This window comes from Tetrahymena thermophila, assembly GCF_000189635.1.
Source record: "Tetrahymena thermophila SB210 genomic scaffold scf_8254475, whole genome shotgun sequence".
Classification (NCBI taxonomy): domain Eukaryota; phylum Ciliophora; class Oligohymenophorea; order Hymenostomatida; family Tetrahymenidae; genus Tetrahymena; species Tetrahymena thermophila.
Window position 1 is genome coordinate 143,938 of NW_002476250.1, and position 13,137 is coordinate 157,074.

A 13,137-nucleotide genomic window follows, 5' to 3' on the forward strand; every position below is an offset into this window, starting at 1 on the left:
TTAAATTGTTGATCAATATGTAAAACGTATGAATCCATAAAAAATATATTATCAAAATCAATATATTATATTATTTTATTGTTTGTTAGTTTGTGCTTGTTAGAATAAGAGGTTTAAAAAAATTAAAGTCAATATTTTACTTCAAAAATTATAATATTTTTGATTGAAAATCATCTTAAAGTTTCTTAAATTAATTCTAAATTCAATAAAAAACTCTGTGACATTCATCATCAAATTTTACCTAAAATATTTTTTTAATTTTTGACAATCGAAAATTAAGAATTGTTTCTTTGCAATTTTTTTTTTTTGCAGGTATTTTCTCAGATTTTATATCATATTTTATAAATAAAAAATACTTGTCAATCCTTAATAGATTTTAAGGAATTTATTTGATGCTAATTAGCAAAACTTTACTAAATTAATAATATTTTTGAGTAAATTAATTAATAATCTTTATAAGACCGTTAAATTGACTATCCTAGCTAAAGCTAATTTTGAATTACATTTAACTTAAATAGAGGTAGTTTCTAGAAATATAAGAACAAGAGTTTTTTTGATTGAGGGTATTTTTAAAGATATTATTAAATAAGAGGTTGATTATTCATTCTAACAAAGTCTACAAATTTAAAAGCAATTATTCGAGGAAACCAGACAACAAACTAACAAAGAAATACAAATATACTAAAATAATTAAAATATTAGTAGGAATTTTATAATATTTTTCAATTCCTTCAAATAAATAAATAGATAAATAAATAAAAGTTCTTGATTTCACTCATGTTAAATTTAATAATATACTCTGATCTTAGATTATTTTATTTCTATATTACTTCTATTATTAACAGTTAAAAATAAATAATTTTATTCATATCCTACCTTCATTTAAAATAAATTATTTAAGTTAAATTAATAATATTTAAATTTTTCTATTTTAAAGTCTACAAAAAACGTGAGCTGAGGATATTCAAAAATCACATTTTTTGATAAAAAATAATTAATTAATTAACAAGTAAAATAAAGAGAATTTTAAAATTGCTATGGATTTCAGCTGTCTTTATAAATAAAAAGAGGTAAAATGTTAGATTATTTCAACATTTTAAAGTAAAAGTCATGACGTATTAACAAATGAATTCGATTATAAAGGTATCTATAAAGATATAAGTGGTATCAGTAATCTTTTGACTACTTTATAACTGATAGTGTGTAATCCTGTTAGTTTAGATAAGCATGACAGCTAAAATAAAAATAAAGTTGCGGAGACTCTGTCTAAATTTTTTAATATGGAGGGATCTTAAGGTAGTATTATTTACTTTAATGGTCATGGAAACAATAATGGTGATTGGATTTTAAGCAACAAAGAAGATAGAGACGATTTAGATTCACTATATGATACAGATCAAGTGATGGAATTTAATGAACTATATAACTTATACTGGAAATAAAGAAAAAATGCTGAATAAAATGATCATTTATTTTTAATTATTGACTGCTGTTCTGCTAACAAATGGGTTGAAAAAGCTAGGAAGTTCTAAGATATATCAATCATTACAGCTCAATAACAAATATATTAAGATAAATATGTAGCAAAAATTTAAAGAAATATTGGCTCATATTTTACAATCTATTTCTGTAATACATTTAATCCAGTATAGGAAAATCAATAAAAGCTGAAAGATTGTATTTCAAAGAAATTCTTAAAAAGTATATGCCCAAAAGCATCAAAAAAATGCCATTAATAATTATTTTGCAAACATAATCCAATGGAAATTTACTGTCATATGCCTTAGCCATAAATTCTGAAGAGTAAATTTAATTTTTAAATAGATGCATAACTTAAAGAATGGTCAGAACTAGATACAATCAGAAAAAATCTTATAAATCAATACCATGATAATTCTACTGAATATTTAGAAAATATATTTAGCTTATACAGAGGTAAGAATAGAGTATCAGTGTTAGAAGAACTAGGATATGACTAAGATGAATGTATTAATCCCTATTCTGTCCACTTCGTAAATATTATCCTTTATTTAGATGAAAGGAGCTTTAAAGATTTAAGTACTTATTCTGAAAATCAGAAATAACAAAGCAGAAAAATAACATTTTAATTTGATGATCTATATGATTAGGCTAAATAAGATTATTTTAAAAAAATGATAGGACTAATATCAAAAAGAGATCATGTTTCTATTGATATGCGCTACTGCTAAATTAACGATGACTAATTTAAAGTAATAATTGATAGCATAGTTTAAAATTCAAAGGGTAACTTAAAAACGCTTGACTTAAATGTTTCATTCAATTAGATTACTTAAAAATCAATCAAATACTTGTTCTAAAAAATTTCAGATGTAAAATTTTAGAATTTAGAGAATCTAATTTTGAATTTTGCTTGGAATTAAATAAATGATAATGATATTACTGAAGAAGAAGTTAAAATTCCAGAATTAAATCAATTAAAATCTCTTTGCATTTCTTTTAATTAAAATACATTTTAAAACTGTAATTTAGTAAATTAAATATTCTCAAAAAATCTATTAAATATTAAAACATTGCAATTGCTACACATTTGCTTAGAAAATTGTGGTATAGAAGATAAATTTATTTATACTTTAAAATCATTTATTTTAAAAAATAAAACACTAAAATTTTTTTATTGCAACTTGAGGTAAAATAAGATTACTGCTGAGGGTGGCAATACTATATAATAAGTATATCGTTTAGCTTAAATTAAGGGTAGATATCATATTTAATTATATGGAAATAAGTACCTGGCAGAATAAGGATAGTAAAGTATCAAAGCAGTAAATATTAAGGAATAGGATAGCTTTTTAGAATTATTTCGTAGTATAAAATATTATAATAAATGACTTTATTTTTTTATATTTTATTTTAAGTTTTTTAATTTTGCACATAGTTGTTTGTTTGTTTGTTTGTTTTTTCGTTTAGTAATGGTTTAAACTGTTTTTATTAGATTGTGTTAGAAAGTTTAGGAGTTTAGATTTGTGGTAAAAATATCCAAAAAAAACTATTATTTAATAGCTTAATAAAAATATCTCATTCATTTATTTAATCACTCAAATTAATCAACAAAATAAATAATTAATAATATTCTAAACTTTTTAATCATTAAAAAAATGATCTAAAGCTATTACAAGTATCTAAATCAAAATGATAGGTAAAGCTAGCAATATGAACTAGCGAAATCAAAATATTTAATTGTAGCTGCATCTAAAGACGCGTCTATTAATTAGAAAGGATAACATGATTTTGACTATAAGGCATCCTAAAATGATACAGATGAAATGGGGCTATTATTTAAGATAAAAAAGATTAAATCTCCTAAATAAATAATAAATTTCAATAAACTTTCTTTTGAGACAATTTAAAATCTCTGTAGAAGTCTAATTGGGCTATTTAATTAGCCTGATTGCTGCGGTAGTCTCGTATATTATAATGGACATGGAGACAAAGAGGGAAATTGGTTACTCTAATGCATGAATGATTAAACTTAAAAAATTGAATTAGTCAGGTTCACATTAAGTGATTTATTGACTCTTTGGGAAAAGCGTGCTTCAAATATGAAACACCTATTCCTGATTATGGATAGTTGCTATGCTGGCAAATGGGTAGAAAGTTTAAAAAACTAAAAAAATACTTCTGTTTCTATTTTATCTGCTTGCAATTCTACAGAGCCAACCTTTTTAATTGATGGATTTGGTTCTTATTTTACAAACTATTTGGTTTGGACATTTGTTGAGTCGTTTGCTAGTAAGCAGAAGTATTTGCTACCTCACAAAAACTTGCATCCTTGCTCATATAGTTATGATTATTCCATATTAAAATCAGTATTTAATTTTGAAATTAGCAAGGATATAACAGGCTGGTAAGATTTTGATTAAATACATTAATTTATTATTGAAGCTCCAAAAAAAAAAACTCAAGGCGAGTTGCAGAGCTTACTATAACGAATAGGATTCCCTGAAGACTGCTTCATAAAATAAGAAGAGTTAGAAGAAGATCATATTAATCCATTTTAAGAATAATACTTGGTGCTAAATATACCTATAAGCTTAGACTTTTGCTAAAAAATGTTAGCATTTTCGCAATAAAGATCTCTATTTTAACAAAAGTTGTCTTTTAAGATTGATATGGAGAAATCAAAAGATCCAATTGCACTATAAACAATATTAAAACAGATTTCGCATTTAGAATATATATCTATAAATGTCTCAAGTTGCTAGATTGACTAAAAATTAGCTGCTACAATAGCTAACTGTGTTGTTTAATATTAAAATGCAATAAGTTTTGATATAGATTTGAGTTAAAACGAGCTTAAAGGAGAAATATTTTAAGTTTTTTGCATTATTTTTACAAAATTATGTAAGACCCTTAAAGAGTTATTTATAAATTTTAATTGGAATTACATCTAAAATGATAATATTTTGCCTCTAATTAATGTTTTTTAAAGCTAGAAGACTTTAGAATGTCTTTCTTTAGGTTTATCATAAAATGATATTGGAGATTAAAGTATGGCTAATGTTTTTTCAGAAATTCGCTAAATGGTTAAATTAAATTAGCTGGTACTTCATATTTCAAATACCTAAATTGGAAATTAATCTCTAAAGTCATTAGCAGAATCACTAAAAAGCCTTAAAAACATTGAAGGTGTTAAATTGATTGCAAAATGGAACCAATAAATATCAAGTGAAGGTGTTATGTATTTAGTATCTGCAATAAAAGGCATTACAAATCTTAAAGAATTAATTTTAGATTTTGAGTTCAATAGCATAGATGATTAAGGGGCCAAATAAATCATAGATATGCTAGATTCTTTAAAAAATATAGAAAATTGTGAAATTAATGCTGAGGCAAATCAAATTTCAGAGTAGCTTTTACAAGAAATTAAAAATCGTCTAAAATAAAAAAACTACTAACAAAAAAAAATATGACCAGATTAAAATGAATAAATCAATAAATAAATATATTGTAAAAAAAAAAATCTTATAATTTTATCACAGAATTTAGATAGATTATTAGTTCGAACATTTTTTAATGTAAAAGAGAAGAAATCTCTATATCTTTAAATATTGCTCTAATTGCTTCGTTAAGTATATTTTTAGAATTTTTTTTAATTACCATGTAAATAATACTTATTTTTTGAAAAATTAAAAATAGTCCATACCATACCACACCACTCAGAAGTTTTTTAAAGTGAAAATCAATCTTTTTGATTACTAATTTCAGACTAGAAAAGAAGATTAAATTTTATTAGAATATCTTTATTATTATTTAATAAAGTAGAACTGAATTATATAACAAATTTTAATTTAATCATTATAATTACATTAATTCTTGATTAATTTGTAAATTTTTAAGGTTAAGAATAGAGAAATATTTTGTGCTTGGTAATATTTATCGAGCATCTGATTTGTTGAAAATTAAAATATTTGACATATTTTAAGATCCAAGGTTGATTTTATATATCCATACAATTTTAATTAATATGAAAAATTACGCTTCTTATTCAATAATTGAAAAATTTTGTGGTAGCTCAATAATAATTATAAGGTAAATCAAATAAAAATAAATAAATTTAATTCTTAATACGTAGATTTGGGCAATTTTCCAAATGATTTTAACTAAATCAAATTAAGAGTTAATAAATTACTTTTTTACAAATAAAAACAAAATTAGAACAATAATTTTATCTTAAAAAACTATTCAGTGGCACTGGATTTATTACGCAATTTATAAAATACAATTTCATATATGTAAACCAATTTTAAATATTTGGAATAGTGCAAGAAAATGGTTATAAAATTTAAAAAGTGAGTAAGCCAATAAAAATTTTAATTAAAAATAAGGGGAAAACCCTAGTTTATTTATTTACTTATCTATCTATCTGTATATGTTGATCAATTTTAACAATCTCACTAAATGAGATAGAAATTAAAAAATTAAGTGCTAATACTGTAATGATTATTATGGAAAATTTTGCAAAAAAAAAAAATAAAAGCTCCTAATTTCATTAGAAACTAAGAAATAAATAATTGTTAATAGATAGGATAACAAAATATTGTCAAGTAGGCAGCAGTAGATAGAAATAATTAAAAAAATTAATTATCGAATAGGTTGAATAAGATATTTAAAAACTTATTGTTTAACCTTTCAAAAAAGAAGTAAGAAAAAATTAAAAACCAAACAAAACACATATATACATTCTTTAAATTAAAGATTTCAGCAAACAATTAAGAAAATAAATAGGCTTTAATAATTGAAAGGCAGCTCATAAAAGTAAATTAAATGGAAAGCGGATAACAAACTAAATAAGAAATTATTAATCATGAGCTCTTTAAGACAGCAACATTTTTCGATCCAGATGTCTAAAAAGAATCTGTCTAACAAAATTAGCATGATGTATCCTCCAAAAAAAGCTTGCATCAACGTCATCCAGCCAATCCCTAAATTTCTTCTGCCAACATTTTTAAATCATATGATTAATCTGTTAATTCTGCTTTACTTCAAAATAGTTTGTAAGGAAATAGTACAATGACTAATAAAAATCCACTCATTTCTATATAAGATAATGTTAATGAAGAGTTATAACACGATCAGCAGCCAGTAGTACCTCAAATGCAAAGCTTTTAGTAGAGTATGCACTCTTCTTCAAATCGCAAAAGACCTCTATTAGCTTTCAAGTTAAGTCCTAGTAGTACAAGATCTTATCAACAGTCTACTAATTTAGAAGACGTAAAAATAGTTTATTTTTGTTTAAATACTTTACTTAAATCCTAGATTTAGGAGTTTATAATAAAAAATAGCCAAAAAATTTATATAAATTTGATGTTTTTGTTGATATTTATGAATAAAATATTCATTTTTAACTTAAAAATTAGAAATAATTGGACACAGAATTTGATTTCATTCAATCCGTTTAAGATGCAGAGTTTTGGAATAAAGTGAATATGATTATATCTGAAAAGGATGAAAACAAGGGTAAGTCTCAAGGTAGACTCATTTCACTTCCATCTATCCACTAAAAAGGAAGTGAATATACTAGAAAATAAGAGAAAACGATTAGTAAAAGTTCAATAAATAACTAATATCTGCAAGGATGGGAAATGAGCTCATCTTGCTCTACAAGAGATTCATTGCGCTAAAACTAATAATAACTAAATCCTCCTCTCAGCCAGTAAAATTAGCAAATATAAAATAAGTAACTCAATCAAAGATAGCCTCTATAAAAGCCAATTCTGCAATTCTCTTAGTCTTCTGTTGCTCTTAAAATGAGTCCTTAAGCATCTTCTTTTGGCGGTCATTTAAATTCCGTTGATTATTAAAAAAGTTTATTAAGCACACCTTCAGTTAATTTAAAGAATTTGATATCTTCACCTTAAAATCAATAAAATTAACATTCCTTTTAACTAGAATCTTTAAGGACTGAAGAGTCTTCTCATATTCTTTCTCCTGAATCTAATGCTTATCCATCTCCTATCATGGATTCATTTAATCCTAGCAGTAATTACTCAGATTAGCTTTCTACAAATCCTAATACAAATTCAACAGTATCATAGTCTCACAGTATGTTTAATTCCTAGTTTTCTTAGAATTCTGCAGGATAGCCTTACATTCAGAACAATTTACTTATGAGATAAAAATCTCCATAGAGCGAAAAGTTTACTTTTTCAGCTCATGTTTTCTAAAATGCAAAGCAATAAAAACCAGAAAATTAATAAATTGGGACTACTATTTCTAATAGTTAGTATACTTATGCGCAAATATAATCAGAGAGAATACCTACAAGGGAAGATGTTTCCTACCCAAGTATAATTTCAAAGAACAACTAAGCAATACCTCCACCCCTAAAATTAGGAAATTTACAATAATAAAGAATCAAGAGAGACAACCATATGTCTCTAAATTAGAGTAATCAAAACGATTTTTAAATTTTGGCTTCTTCAAAAAGAAGTTAAGCTATGCAATCATATAAATCACAGTAAGTATTCAAAAACGAAGAAAAAAGCAATTAGCTTAATCAGGTAAATACTTGTTTTTTCTATAATATTTGGCTGAAAATTTCGTTCGAGTATAATTTAATTCAATAATAATCTATTTATAGATATTTTTATTAATATTTAGCAGATTAAACAAAAATAAACAAATTAATTAATTAATAGATAAGTAAGAAACACTAAAAAAGCAAAATTCAGTGAAAAATTTTTATTTAATTATTGCTCCATTCCAAAATTTACTGAACAATTAATTAAATAAATTTTTATTTCTCTTAAATATCTTTTCACTCTATTTATATCTTGATGAAATTATTTGGCTTTTTTTATTTATTTATTTGTTTCTTCATCTCTTCTTTGATTTATTTTACTCATCTAGATTAATTTTAAATAGGATATAAAAAGGAAGAATGAATTCAAATAAAATATTCTCTTGAAAGACAATAACATGAGCAGCGTTAGCACTTTCTTTAAAAGAAATATTTAGCTTGAGCAACTTACTTCTCCAAGGCAAAGAACTGATTCAAATACATTATAGAATTAAAACTATGATATTTTTGACAACTATCAATTTTTAAAGTGCAACGAAGACATATCCCATCCACTTTATCTAAACAATGACAACTATACACCTAATAGCAAATAATTATAAACAGATTAATTCAATCAAGTCCCATTTGGGAAAATAAACAAATTAGCATAATCAAATAATAAAGCAGAAGATCCTTTAAGAAGAAGCCTTTTCAATAATGGTTAATAATTAAAAAACGATTTTAGTTTCTGCGAAGATGGTTCCAATAATTTATTAAAAATATCTCAATCAGCTCAAGGCTATAGAGAACAAGCTAAAAAAATAAATCTTAGAAGCAAGCAGCAAGAAAACCTAGTAAAAAAATTATTTAAAATCGAAGAAAAATCATAAAATTTAACTAAAAACAATTACTTAAATAACTCCAACTAATAAAAGTAGTAATAGGGCTAACAAGATCAAAGTCATTAATGAGTAAAATCAAAAAGAACCAAACATTATTTCAATCATTTATACAAAACATATAAGTATAGGGCAACTAACTAACTAACTAACTTAATAACAAACTAACCAAATAAATAACTAAAAAAACCAAAAAGTAAATAAATAAATAAATAAATCAATCAATAAATTCCAAAACATGAATAATTAATATAAAATGCTGAATAGTAATATAGTAAAATAAAATATTATCTATCTAATTTAACTAAAATAATAATTAAATACGAAATAAACTTCACTCTAAAATTAGGTTTAAATAATAAAATACCTTAAATATATATAATAATTATTAAATTTTTAAATATTTAGAAAAATGATACTATTCTAAAAATAAAGATTTTAGTCATTTAAATAAATATAATAAAACTTAAACTTATTATTTATTATACCACTTTATTTATTTAGCTATATATATTAAAATTATTAGTTTTCTCAATCAATACTTTTTAATTATTAATTTATTAAAAATTTATTTTTTTTTAGATAAATTTTTATATTTTACAAAGTTACATATCTGCTTTTAATATTTTTACATTTGCTTACACCAAAGACTGATTATAATCTTAATTTTCTTCGACAAATCTTTAAAATAACTTTTTTGACAAATCCTTAATCAATTTATGAATAATTTTTGGATGTAAATTAATTAATTACTTTACTTTAATCATAAACTCCGTAAGCATGGATATTTTTATCTTATCTTTAATAAATGAATTCTTACCGAATATATTTTAGATAAAGAATGTGAAATTAAATTTTATAACACTTCTATAAAATAGTTTCTTAAAAATTACTTTTAAAGGTTAAGGATTTATAAATGGGTTTTATTTAATAGAGTAAATTAAATTTTTAAGAGAATAAAAATAATGCATTTTGATTCCTAAATATTGTTTAGTAAAGTAAACACTTTTATATGTAATTTTATTTAGATAAAAATAACCAATAACAAATTATCAATATGTTTAACAATCACCATCTAATTTTATTTATTATTTATTATTTAATAAACAAACCATAGAAAATTAATTCTGCAAAAAAATACTTCTTTGTAATAATTAACACAACAAAATGTAATTTTTTATAATTAATAATTTGGTATAATTAATTATTATTGTACAATATTTTAAATGAAAACTTCTTTTTTCTCAATTCTTTAAAGCCCTAGAAAAACAGTTTAAAGTAAATTTGACCATAATAAACAGTAATAGATGCTTTTATAGTCATTTGAGTTATATACTATTGAGAGAGAAGTGCTTAAAGAGCTTGATTCTTTGTCTAAAAAGCATAGCATTTAGTTTTTTCCATCTTAGCCTGGCTCTAAATCTAAAATAAAAAATGGAAATAATTTTAAAATATCCTTTCCTGTTAAAAATAATAATTTAATACTCTCTCCTAAAGAGATAAAGTAGACCCAAGAAAATGAGTAGAAACCAAGTAGATTTAATCATTTTGATGCTTTTCAAAGCACATTAAAAGAATAAAACAATATCTAACAAGATAAAATCAGTATAAATAGGGATTTTAATGAGAACAATTAAAAAAAAAGAATAGTTATTCAAAAGAAAAGCTGGGTTTCTCCAATTGTATAAAAATAGAATTAATTAAAGCGCTAATAACAACTACTACATTAAAGGTAAATATAATCTATTTCTACTAATAGATCATAAGATGTTTCTTTTCAAGTTGAAGCTACTTCCTCTTCAATTTATTCATTAGGAGATAAAAAGAAGTGCATAGAGCAAGTAAAAAAATAAAGTCACTCATTTTACGGTGAAGCAAAAGCAAAATCAAATGATAATAATAAAAATATGTCTCAATTAGCACCAACTTAATTGAGTAATTTATGCCATCTACCCAGCTTTAATAGTTCATTTAGGGTATAAAAAATGAATAAACATTCTTTCTGTTCATCTAACAGGAACATAGATAGATAGAGGAGTCTTTCAAACACAAGCTACAGCTTATTAGAACCTTGGGTTAAGTAAGAGCTTTATAAGACAATTACAGAACCTAAAAATAAAAATAATAATTCGTTTGATTTTTACTTTTATGATGATAACATAGGAGTAAATGTAAAAACTGATGTGTCATTTTACAAAAAATCAATTGACTTAAAAAAGTGAATTAGAATTAAAATGTTTAGATCAATATTAATAATAAAAAAATAGTTAGTTAGGTAATTGATTAATTGGATAGCATTCACTAAAATAAAAAATCTAATTAAAATATTAAATTAATGAAATATGCAAAGAGATAAATAAACCTGATATAATTAAATAATATAAAATAATTATTTATTCATTTTAATTACAAATGATTTAAATAGTTCTAAAAAGTGAAAAAATAACCCAATTAATTTATGATTAACTTAATAAAAAAAAGTAAATTATCAAAAATCTAAATTTAACAAAATATATAAAATAAATTATCATAAGTATTTCAAATAAATAAGTAGGGGCAAACTATTCTTTTGGCGTTAGTCATAATAAATTAATTTTAACAAATGTAGAGTAATTATTTTAGTTTTAATTGTATTTTTTATACAGTAATATTAAAATCCTAAATTCATAAATTTAAAAATTTATTTTTATTTGACTAATTTTAATTTATTCAAAATAAAGTTTCAATTTATTGTAGTTTTTATATTATTGCTTTAAATTAATTTTATAAAATTATTTAGTAAATAAACTTTCATAATTATTGATTGAAATAAACTTACTTAATTTCTTAATATCAAATAATAATACTAAATAAAATCTGATTCTATTTTACAAAAACAAACTGTTAAAGAATAAAAACTTAGAGAATGAAATTTTACAAATAAAATAATCTAACATTAACTTTAAAATAGAAAAAAATTCTAAAAATATTAAATTTAACAAAGAAGTTACGAAGAAATATTTCTTAGTCTTCCATTTTGAAAGCAAATCAGCTCATAAGACTATTATATTGTTAAATAGTTCATTATTTTAAATTTTTTTATTTAAAATATTGTTTAATTGTCATGATTTATTCATATTTTATATAAAAAATTTGATTAAAATATTTAATTTTTTTTATTTTCTTTCTTTAAATTTTTATTTAAAAGAATATTTTTTATTGTTGCTAAAAAATTTATTGGCTAGGATAAAAAAATAAAATTAATTGATTAATTTTTAAGATTTTTTTAACTAGTGTAAATTTATTTGTTTTTATTTTCTTCCTTTTTTAGAATAATTTATTAAAAGCAGAAAAAAATAAGATTATTTTTATTTTAAAATACTTTTTAATGAGAGTTAAATAAAAATAAAAAAATGAAAGATATTCTAAGGCCTACTAGTACAAATCAAATAGAAGTTGAAGTGCACTGCGAACCTTTGATAATTTATTTATCGCTCTTATTCATTTATGAATACATAATTAAGTTTTCACAATTAATTTGAATTTGAGCGATATTATTTCTTTTAACTAAAAAGTAATTAACTTTACTTATTTTATTTTAAAAATAAGATAAGCTTTACTAATTGTACCTTTTTCTTATTATGGGTTTCTTTTAAGTGAGTTTTATTTTTATGCAAGGCAGACAGAAAGAATAACTTCAAATGAATAAATAAAAAATGAATATTTATTTTCCAATAAAATAAAAATATTTTTTTCTATGAAAATTAGAATGTTTTGAAATAACATTTTATATAGAATTTAAATTTAAATATTTCTATTTTTAAACTGATTTGAATAAATCAAAGGTAAAATTTTAAAGTTGAAATATGTATTTTAATTATAAAATTTAAGAATATCTACATAAAAGATAATTAGGGATCATAAAATTTGTGCTTTGTTGGAGTAAAATAGTTTTTCTATATAATAAAGTATCCACATATTTAGTAAAAATCAGGATTAAAATAGAAACAATGGTTTTCTGGTATGATTTAGGTAGTGATTCATATTTGAAAATTTGTAAAAATATAGTATCCTTTAATTTATATTAGATATACAATATTGGTCTATCAATTTTTGTAGTAATATATGAATATTTATCTGTATTTATGCATGTAAATTTTTCACAAATTTTTAATCTGTTTATTTTCCCTAAAAATGTTTGCAGTGACATAAAAT

The 13,137-nt window shown here is 22.4% G+C and overlaps 4 protein-coding genes across 4 annotated transcripts; all 4 read left to right on the forward strand. All coding sequences in view use genetic code 6, as the record gives it.

Moving 5' to 3' along the window:
* Window positions 1-1,037: 1,037 nt before the first annotated feature.
* TTHERM_000420089 (hypothetical protein) lies at window positions 1,038-2,870 on the forward strand (the record flags this gene model as incomplete). Its single annotated transcript, XM_012799357.1, has 1 exon — window positions 1,038-2,870. The coding sequence occupies one exon, from the start codon at window positions 1,038-1,040 to the stop codon at window positions 2,868-2,870; it is 1,833 nt and encodes a 610-aa protein (XP_012654811.1).
* A 267-nt stretch (window positions 2,871-3,137) lies between these two features.
* Window positions 3,138-4,952, forward strand: TTHERM_00420090 (peptidase C13 family protein; the record flags this gene model as incomplete). Its single annotated transcript, XM_001033264.2, has 1 exon — window positions 3,138-4,952. The coding sequence occupies one exon, from the start codon at window positions 3,138-3,140 to the stop codon at window positions 4,950-4,952; it is 1,815 nt and encodes a 604-aa protein (XP_001033264.2).
* A 1,354-nt stretch (window positions 4,953-6,306) lies between these two features.
* On the forward strand, window positions 6,307-9,015 carry TTHERM_00420100 (hypothetical protein; the record flags this gene model as incomplete). Its single annotated transcript, XM_001033265.3, has 3 exons — window positions 6,307-6,753; window positions 6,900-8,042; window positions 8,407-9,015. The coding sequence occupies 3 exons, from the start codon at window positions 6,307-6,309 to the stop codon at window positions 9,013-9,015; spliced, it is 2,199 nt and encodes a 732-aa protein (XP_001033265.1).
* Window positions 9,016-10,151: 1,136 nt separating this feature from the next.
* Window positions 10,152-11,165, forward strand: TTHERM_00420110 (hypothetical protein; the record flags this gene model as incomplete). The annotated part of the gene is made up of 1 exon (XM_001033266.2): window positions 10,152-11,165. The coding sequence occupies exon 1, from the start codon at window positions 10,170-10,172 to the stop codon at window positions 11,163-11,165; it is 996 nt and encodes a 331-aa protein (XP_001033266.1). The 5' UTR covers window positions 10,152-10,169.
* Window positions 11,166-13,137: the final 1,972 nt, after the last annotated feature.